The sequence below is a fragment of the Xenopus laevis genome, chromosome 1L, assembly GCF_017654675.1.
Source record: "Xenopus laevis strain J_2021 chromosome 1L, Xenopus_laevis_v10.1, whole genome shotgun sequence".
Classification (NCBI taxonomy): domain Eukaryota; kingdom Metazoa; phylum Chordata; class Amphibia; order Anura; family Pipidae; genus Xenopus; species Xenopus laevis.
In genome coordinates, this window is record NC_054371.1 from 212,934,262 (window position 1) to 212,944,756 (window position 10,495).

General features: G+C 40.5%; 1 protein-coding gene across 1 annotated transcript; it reads right to left on the bottom strand.

Annotated features, from left to right (window-relative positions):
* Window positions 1-93: 93 nt before the first annotated feature.
* Window positions 94-9,718, bottom strand: fbxo4.L (F-box protein 4 L homeolog). The gene is given in 7 exon segments (NM_001127741.1): window positions 94-1,006; window positions 1,827-2,002; window positions 3,376-3,551; window positions 4,904-4,979; window positions 6,101-6,321; window positions 8,364-8,599; window positions 9,339-9,718. Coding segments are annotated over 7 exon segments (1,155 nt in total). The 5' UTR covers window positions 9,525-9,718; the 3' UTR covers window positions 94-922.
* Window positions 9,719-10,495: the final 777 nt, after the last annotated feature.

Here is a 10,495-nt window from a genome sequence, read left to right on the forward strand (position 1 = left end):
TACAATTAAACTTCCAGCTTTAGAATCCCTGCATGTCCACTACTCATTATCAATTCATGCTCCAAAGGGAACCATCAAACAACCAAACAGACGTCCTTTTATAGGTTTATTAAAATATAGGCAATATGTACCCAACAATCAGATGTAAACATTAATACAACAGTTGTAAAGAAAGTTTTCTGAGTGTTTCCAACCATCGCCATTCACTTTTGTCAGTTGCTTTTACATCATGGCCTGCAGCCACTGGGAATGCTGGGATCTGTAGTCCATTACAGCTGAAACTTGCAGTCTGATATCCCATGAGCAGCAGGGATCGTGCTATTATATTAATATAGTGCAGGTGATGACATAACATTCAATGGGATAACCCTTGGAATGGAATCTGGATTTAAAGGCACATACACGGAGATTATTACTATTAAATCAATACATATAAAACCCCTCCCCTTCTTCTATGCTACCTCTTTGCCCAAGGTTGAAACACCATCTAAATTGACTGATAAAAAAGGTGAGGATATTAAATCCAATGGAATTGTAAACAATAGATCAAAGTAGGGATGCACCCAACAACCAAATCATTCTCGAAAGATTTGGCTGAATACCGAACCGAATCCGAATTTGCATATATTAGGAGTGGGAAGGGAAAAACTATTTTTACTACCTTGTTTTGTGACAAAAAGTCACGTGATTTCCCTCTTCGCCCCTAATTTGCATATGCAAATTAGGATTTGGTTCGACAGGGCAGAAGGATTCACCTAATCCGAATCCTGCTGAAAAAGACCAAATCCTGAACTGAATCCTGGATTCGATGCATCCCTAGAGCAAAGCAAATATAAAAAAATAACAATCATATGTACATAAACAAGTATTTATACAGCAACGGGGCATTTCCGTGAATTCAGATCGGCTGCAGTGATTTCCTCTACATTTTTTTCCCAACTTCATTCAGGATCCAGGCGATGCCGTCTAACAGCCCCGAAAGTGTTGATGCTTCAGTGTTTTGCACCTGCATAAAAACATGTCAGAATTCATACAAACACCAAGGGGGTTATTTACTAAACTTAGAATGCAAAAATCACGAAAAAATTTGTGATTTTTTTAATATAAAATCTGACTTTAATTTTTTTTTCGCAATTTATTAAATCCTGAGGATGGAATAGTCCGAATCTGAAAATCCGGCATCTCAGACCTGTCGACATTGCATATAATTCAATGGGAGAAGTCCCAATGATTTTTTGATGTGTGATTTGGTTTCGTGCAATACCCTGAAGTTTTTGGGTGAAAATTCCGAAAAAATTGTGAAATTTGGATAAAAAAATACGAAAAAAACGTGAAAACCAGATTTTTTCCCGCAAAGCAAAATTTCAGGGAAAATGTAATAATAAATAAGTGTAAAAACCAGAGCAGATTTGATCAGAGTTTGTAGCAGAAAATATTGAGATTAATTCAGACTTTGATAAATAACCCCCCCCCCCAAGTACTTTACAGGAATTTTTATAACTTTCAAGATTTTAACTACAAATGCATTTAAAAACAACAGCACCACTTGCTGTTCCTTTCAGTCAACTACAGTTGGCTGAACATTAATTTAATGAGAAAAGAAACATATATATTGTGATGTTGTTCTGCTACAACAATGACTTATGGGAGCAGAGAAGAGTCATCTGATGTTTCTCTGGATAGTTCCAAGTAGAACAACATCACAAAACGTCCCTTTGAAAAGTTAATTTTCAGCCGACTGCAGTGAGTCAGCCGAAATGAACAGCAAGTGGTGTTTTTTCAATCTATTAACAGTTCAAGCATGTAAACAAAAGTGCAATATTTACCATCCAGGGCCGCTGTAGCTTGTTAAGTCCCAGTTCATGAGCCATATATACACATGGGATCCGCTTATTCCCAGGCTGGGCAATACAAGATAATACCAGCAGTGGTCTCTTCAGAGGTCCAAATGTAGGGTCTGTCATGGCCAGAACCTGTGCCATTTCCTCTGGACGGTTGTGATCTACACAATGCAACAAAACACATTATTCTCAGTTTATTTTTTTTTAAAAAAAACTCTGTTTTTGCATAATGAAAGACAACATCATTTTAAAGGGGTTGTTCGCCTTCAAATTAACCATTAGCATGATGTAGAAAGAGATATTCTGAGAAAATTAGCAGTTGTTTTTCATTTTTTATTATTTGTGGCTTTTGAGTTATTTAGCTTTTCATTCAGCAGCTCTCCAGTTTGCAGTTTCAGCAATATTGTTGCTAGGGTTCAAATTACCCTAGCAACCATGCATTGATTTGAATAAGAGACTACAATTTAAATAGGAGAGGGACTGAGTAGAACGACGAGTAATAACAATAGCACTAACAATGAATTTGTAGCCTTACAGAGCACTTGATTTCAGATGGGGTCAGTGACCCCCATTTGAAAGCTGAAAAGAGAAGAGGAAGACAAAAAATATAAAAACGACAAAAAAAGAAAAAACAAAGGCGCATTGAAAAATTGCTTAAAATTAGCCATTCTATAACATACTAAAGGTTAACGGAAAGGTGAACCACCCCTTTAAAAGAGAAGGAAAGGCTAAAATTAAGTAAGCTTTATCAGAAATATCTATATAAATACACCAGTAAACCCTCAAAGTAATGCTGCTCTGCTGCTTCTGTCAAAAGAAACACCACATTTCTTTCCTTTTATTGTGTACTCATGGGCTTCTGTATCAGACTTCCTGTTTTCAGCATAAACCTCCTGGGCTAGGGCTTGAGCATGCTCAGTTTGCTCCTCTTCCCCCCCCCCCTTTCTCTGCTGTAATCTGAGCCCAGAGCTATAAGTGAGCAGGGAGAGACTCAGGCAGGAAGCTAATATGGCAGCTGATATCCTAAACAAACAGAGAGCTTCTAGAGCTTTTTACTCAGGTATGGTAAAACATTCTACAGAATAAATATAGCATTGTAGCCTGCACTATTGCAGCTAATCTATTTTTCCTTCTCCTTTAAGCAACTTTCCAATATACACATTTTTCAGTGGTCTGAAAGAGATTTGTAGATATAACTGAAACTGAAAGCAGTCTGTCTGTCTGTCTGGCACTACTAGTTCTGTGAGTTGTGGGATAATGTTGATTTACAGCCCTGGACCAGAACGGACTTCTGCTTCATTATTATTATTATTATTTCAAGAATGAAAAAAATGAAAACAAACACTGCTTTCAATCTCAGTTATAATGGCTTAACTTTAAACCCAATGAAAAATGTTTTATATATATATATATATATATATATATATATATATATATATATATATATATATATATATATATATATATATATATATATATATATATATATATATATATATATATATATATATATAGAACAGATAGAAGAGCTTACTGTTGTGTGATTCTGCATTGGCCACGTAGATGAATCCATCCACTATTCGGCACACCTCTTTCACCTGTGGGATCAGATTATCTGGGGTCGCCAGCTGGTTGTCTCCTGGGGCCTCTGGCACAAACATTTTGTTCCCCACAACGTTGGGATCCACTCGGGCTCTGTCTCGTTCATTGCTGGAAAACAAACAAGCCTCATTGTATTAAAGGAGTGGTTCACCTCTACATTAACTGTTAGTATACTACCAAATGTCTTATTCAAGCAACTTTTCAGTTGGTCCTCATTATTATTTTATTATATGTTTTATAGTTTTTGAATTATTTGCCTTTTTCTTCTAACTCTTTCCAACTTTCAAATATGGGTCACTGACCCCATCTAAAAGCAAATGCTCTGTAAGGCTACAAATTTATTGTTATTGCTACTTTTTATTACTAATCTTTCTATTCAGGCCTCTCCTATTCATATTCCAGTCTCTTTGTGAACAACCCCCTTTTAACATGCAGCAGGGAGGAAAAACAAAACCAGCCAAACCAAGTGGCCTCTGCTTAAAGGATAAGTAAACCTTAAAAATAAGTGAATGTAAAACTAATGAGGGTGTTATTGTAAGCATTTTTGCAATGTACAATTATTGTTTTTTTTTTTTTCTAATTCCAAGATATTAAAAGATACATGTACTGTTAACATGAATGAATCTTGTTACAACAGCGCCACCTGCTGGTCATTTTCCCACCAGTCTGACCACCAAGTAGTCAAGGAAGTTGTCAGGAGAAAGGAAGAGGCTGCTCTGATGTTCTTCTACTTAGGAAAGATTTGAGAAACGTTTCTAATTGTTTTACTAAGTAGAAGAACATCAGTGCAGCCCACCCCGGCCCCCAAGCCCCACCCCAGATCCCGCCCACTCCACATCAGTTAAAAGACCACACAGACATCAGCGCTAAAAATGGGTAACCCCCCCCCTCACACACACAAGTTATAAACAACATTGGCGCCAGGGCCCCAAAGATTATTTTTTAAAAAACATTGGTGGCAGGGGCCTATAGAGTATTAAAATAATACATTGGTGGCCAGGGGATTGAAAAAATAAAAAAAACACACATTGGTGTTCAGAGGAATTGAACTCGTCGCTTCAGGACTTCAACTTCGCCTCCTTTCGTGACTTTGAGTCTTTTCGGTGCTTCAGGACTTCAATTTTGGCTGTTTCCGTGACTTTGGGTCTTTTCGTCGTTTCAGGACTTCAATTTTGGCTGTTTCCTTGACTTTGGGTCTTTTTGCTGCTTCAGGACTTCAGTTTCGGATGTTTTGGTGGCTTAGGGTCTTTTAGGCGCTTCAGGACTTCAATTGCAAAAGTGGCCAACTTGTGTCCCCCTTCCCTGCCGCAAGTAAGAGGGGAGGTTTCTTGTTAACTATAGAGGAAGCATATCCCCTGTTCCCCGGGCCCCACTACAACTGTGGGTCTGCTTCCTCTATAGTTACGCCACTGCTTGGGTGCCTTTATACAAGTACAGTGGGAATAGTTTCAATCACCTACCGCGTTCTGGAGTACAAGGTTAAGATGTTAAATTTATGTTGATCGTCAAGCTGAAAGGTGACTCCCGAGCCAATTCCTACAAACAAATAATAACTTTTATAATAGAGAGATACATTAGAAAGTGGACAAGTTTTTCAAGATTCCATTTCTAAAACAAGTCAAACAAATGCCTTGAAACGTGGCTCCCAAGGGACCTAACAGGCAGTTAGGTTAAAGGAACAGTAATACCAAAAAAAAAGTAAGTGTTTAAAAGTAATTAAAACGTAATGTATTTAAATAGTACAAATTTTGTTCAAGCAACGTATATGCAAGGTTGTTACATCTGTGGGCTATGTGGATTGAAGTGTCCACAACCAAACCGATCCAAATGTAATGTACTGTCGCCCTGCACTGATAAAAGCGGTGTGCTTCAGAAAGACTACTTAGTGATGGGCGATTCGCTTTGCGAAACAGCGAAAATTTGGCAAAATGCTTTGAAGTCTATGGGAGACAAAAATTTTTTTGAGGCGCAACAAATTGCATGAAAAAGCTGGAAAAAAGGAGAAAGGCCACAGATTATACAGCACATAACAGATAAGCTCTGTGATACACAATGGTGTTTTATAGAGCTTATATGCTATCTGCTATGTAACCTGTGCCATTTAGCTCTTTTTCAATGTGAAGAGCTGCCCCAGTGGCTACACAGCAGCTTTATTTATATAAAATATAGTAGTGTTTTTGAAGCAAATACACCAGTTTTACCAGTGCAGGGCAACAGTACAGGATATTATAATTACTTTGATATATTTATATTTTTTGGTGTTACTGTTCCTTTAATATGAACCCCCCGTCACTAAGGAACATTTCTATGGCTATAATATACAAAAGTAAAGGGGCTAAGTTTCAATTGTCCTGGGTGGAGCACAAACTAGCTAAATGCCTGGGAATGGGTTCGACAACATGAATTCGGCACATTGCATCACATAAAAAAAAATAAACAAAAGGTTTATCCCAGGGGTTTTAGATGCCCGCTGCTGATAGAAAGACATAAAACACAAACTCTAATATGTAATACACATTTGCCAGGAGTAGTAACCCATAGCAACAAATAAGATGTTTGCTTTTAAACAGGAGACCAGTAAATGCTAACTGCAGATTGGTTGCTATGGGTTACTGCTCCTGTGCAAATTGAGTGCTTTTTGTACATAACCCCCTTACCGTCTATCTGCCGCTGCAGGATGCTCACTACCGGCCTGAGCTCTGGAGACGTCATCATCCGTGTGACCAAAGAGTCGTCCAGCTGCTCCAGACCCTGCCCAAACATGGCGAATCGAGGCTCTGTCTGCATCACTAATGACTGAAGAAAACTAGTGACTGCTCCATAAATAGGATGTCTGGCTCTCGTTGATTTTCTGTTCTTTGGGCAGCTCTTCACATAACTGGGGATACACATAAAAGACAAGAGATTGCTCATTGGTAGATAACCAGGGTGACAGGTGAAACTGAACCATGCAGAAAAGGGTCAGGAGATGCTTCTGGAATCAGTAACTTTGGCTTTTGCTGTTTTATCCAGCCGACCCTTAGAACACAACAGCCGGGTGCATTTCTGTTACACATTCGAGATGTTAAAGGAGAAGGAAAGCTCGTCGGCGCTAACCCCCCTCCCCCCTCCCGTGTATTGCCCCCCCTCCCTCCTCCCCCCTGGCCTACCCCTCCCGCTGGGCAAATGCCCCTAACTTGTTACTTACCCTTCTGCGCAGGTCCAGTCCAGGGAGTTCACAGGCGACATCTTCTTCCACGCGATCTTCTTCCTCCTTTGACCGGCGTTTTGGCGCATGCGCAGTAGGATCATTTCGCCGGTACGGATCTACTGCGCATGCGCCAAAAGTCACGCGCATGCGCAGTAGATCGTACCGGCGAAATGATCCTACTGCGCATGCGCCGGTCAAAGCAGGAAGAAGATCGTGTGGAAGAAGATGTCGCCTGTGAACTCCCTGGACTGGACCTGCGCAGAAGGGTAAGTAACAAGTTAGGGGCATTTGCCCAGCGGGAGGGGTAGGCCAGGGGGAGGAGGGGCAATACACGGGAGGGGGGAGGGGGGTTAGCGCCGACGAGCTTTCCTTCTCCTTTAAAGGAGAAGGAAAGGCTAAAATGAAGCAAGCTTGATCAGAAAAGTCTATATAAATACACCAGTAAACCCTCAAAGTAATGCTGCTCTGAGTTCTCTGTCAAAAGAAACACCACATTTCTTTCCTTCTATTGTGTCCACATGGGCTTCTGTATCAGACTTACTGTTTTCATCTTAAACCTCCAGGGCTAGGGCTTGAGCATGCTCAGTTTGCTCCTCTCCCCCCCCCCTCCCCTCCCCTCCCTGCTCTAATCTGAGCCTAGAGCTATGAGTGAGCAGGGAGAGACTCAGGCAGGAAGTGATGTCACAACAAGTTTACTCAGGTATGGTAAAGAATTCTGCAGAATAAATATAGTGTTATTGCATGCACTATTGTGGCTAATCTATTGGCAATAAACTGCTTTGGTAGTTTTCCTTCTCCTTTAAAGTGTAATTAGCATTAAAAAAAAAAAAAGGACAAAAAGAATTAATGTAAAAGGAGGAGCCATTGGAGCACTCAGCATTACTAACAAAGAAGGGGACCAGAGTGCAAATGTTTTGATTAGCCTATAAGAGCATTGGACAAAGGGCTTCTCTACGTGAATTGGCAGAATTGTCACTGCAGTGAGAGCCCGTTACAAGTGAAAGACCTTTCACCAAACTTACAGCTGACCAGAGAAACATCACACGCCTCTTCTCTGCTGACTAACTTAATTTTCTGAGCAGTGCAACATCACAAGACTTTCCTCCTCTCACGAATTTTAATTCTCTGCCGCGGCTAGTCGGACACAATAACCAGAAGGTGGCAGGATTGTTTCAAATTCAATATATATATAGTAGTATAAAAAATTTAGAAAATTTTAAAGGAACAGTTACACCAAAAAATAAAAGTGTCTTAAAGGAATGACAGTATAATGTACTGTTGCTGATAAAAACTGGTGTGTTTGCTTCAGAAAGACTACTGTAGTTTATATAAACAAGCTGCTGTGTAGCCATGGGGGCAGCCATTCAAGCACAGGATACACAGTAGATAACAGATAAGTACTAATATAGTTTATATAAACAAGCTGCTGTGTAGCCATTGGGGCAGCCATTCCAGCACAGGATACACAGTAGATAACAGATAAATTCTGAAGAATCCCATTGTATACTACAGAGTTTATCTGTTAGTTTCTGAAGCAAACACACCAGTTTTACCAGTGCAGGGCAACACTACGTTATTTTTTCTTTACTTTAAAACACTTTCATTTTTTTGGTGTTACTGTTCCTTTAATTTAAAAATGAATAAATGGAAATTGCAAGAGTGCCTGACAGTTTAGATTGCCTTCATGAATAGGCCAGAGTTCATCCAGAGAACGTAACAGCAAGACTTACACAGACATATAGTCGGGGGTTGCTCCATCCGGAGACTCAGACAAACATGAATTGAGGATACTTATATCCGGCAGGCTGTGCCACTCAATGGAAGGCCAAGACGGAAGATCTCGCAGCAGAAAATATCTCCAGAGCAGTCGATCCCGGGTCATCTGATCCCAATAGTGATTCGTCATTCCGAGGGAGCACAGGTCATGTGGCGTCAGAAAGGTCATGATATAGAGCTGCATATCCACCTGTACAGACAGACACACAGACAATACAGCTGACAAGCCACATAACAGGGAGATTCTCTATCAGTAATAACAACAATGTGAAGCCCTTTGCACTTTGGCTGCAAATATAAAATCCACACCCTGGCAGTCCTTACGCAGAGGATTGTGGAAGTTTTAGGCTCTACTGGGAGCCCAAGGTCTTCAGTCACTGCCATATTTAACAACTGAACACTTTTGCAATTTACGTGAAACTTTTTTTTCCCCTGGTTGTCAAGATATTATCAGTTTTAACACTGCTCATATAATGAACTCGAAACAACAGTGCCACCTGCTGTTCATTCCTGCCAATCAGACAAGACCCCCATTTGAAAGCTGGAAAGAGTCAGAAGAAGGCAAACAATTCAAAACTTAAAAAAAAAAAAAAAAATTGAAGACCAATTAGACTGTTGTTAGAATTGTCCATTCTATAACATACTAAAAGTTAATTGAAAGGTGAACCATCCTTTAAAAAAATAAATAATGAAGACCAACTGAAAAGTTGCTTAGAATTGTCCATTCTATAACATACTAACAGTTAACTTAAAGGAGAACCATATACACAAACAGAGACACACACACAGGCACACAGACACACACAGACAGACAGACACAGACAGACAGACCGACACACACAGACAGACACACACAGACAGACAGACCGACACACAGACACACACACATGTATTTAGGGCAGGAATGAAATTCAGGGCAGGTGACTCACCGGCAGGTCACACAGGAGACTGTCCCCCAGCTCTGGGCTGCTCTCCCCGGCCTCGTCACTGGCTCCTGTGGGGTCGGTGACCCCCTGCTCTCTCCAGTCTCTCACGCTATGCAGGTAGCGCTCTCTCAGTTGTCTCAGCCCATGTCTGACAACAGCTTCCAGCCGAGCCCACTCGCTCCCAGCCATCCAGTTAGTTAGGGACAGGCGACTTCACAGCGCTGGGTTCCTCAGTAACTGCAAACTCTGCGCCGACTCGATCCCAAAGTGTAAGAAAGAGCGACCCTTGTGTGTAGTGACAGGACTGTCAATCAGCTGAACAGGAGCGCTCCCATGGTTACAGCAGATCATCCCACTGAGCAATAGGCTTCCAGTAATTTCCCAGAGGTGAATACATTGTACCAACCCTCCAACCACTTCCTGTTACACGGGGAACTTCCAACGTCACACGGACCGAACCACTTTGGAACCTCCCTGCTGGAAACTTCCCCACCCCGAAAACTTCTGTCAAACTCGCTATATGGCTGGGCACTGCGCAGGCGCGCTGGGATATAGTGACGTCTTTGTGCGAGACTCTCAGCCCAGCGTGTCTGGAAGCGCTCACTGTACTCACTACTACTATTTCTTCTTCTTCAGTCCTCCTGTAGATTTGTTTGTATGTATGATCTATAAAGGAAATAAATGATGATGATAATATAAAGTTAAAGGGGTTGTTCACCTTTAAATTAACTTTTAGTATGATGTAGAGAGTGATATTCTGAGATAATTTGCAATTGGTCTTCATTTTTTATTATTTGTGGTTTTTGAGTTATTTAGTTTTTTATTCAGCACCTCCAATTTGTAGGATCAGCAGTCTGGTTGCTAGGGTCCAAATTACCCTAGCAACCATGCATTGATTTGAATGAGAGACTGGACTATGAATAGGAGAGGCCTGAATAGAAAAATGAGCAATAAAATGTAGCAATAACAATACATGTGTAGCCTTACAGGAGGATTTGTTTTTACATGGGGTCAGTGACCTCCATCTGAAAGCTGGGACAAGTCAGAAGAAGAAGGCAAATAATTAAAAAATGACAAAAAATAAACAATGAAGACCAATTGAAGTGTTGCTTCAAAAAAGCCATTCTATAACATACTAAAAGTTAACGTAAAGGTGAAAA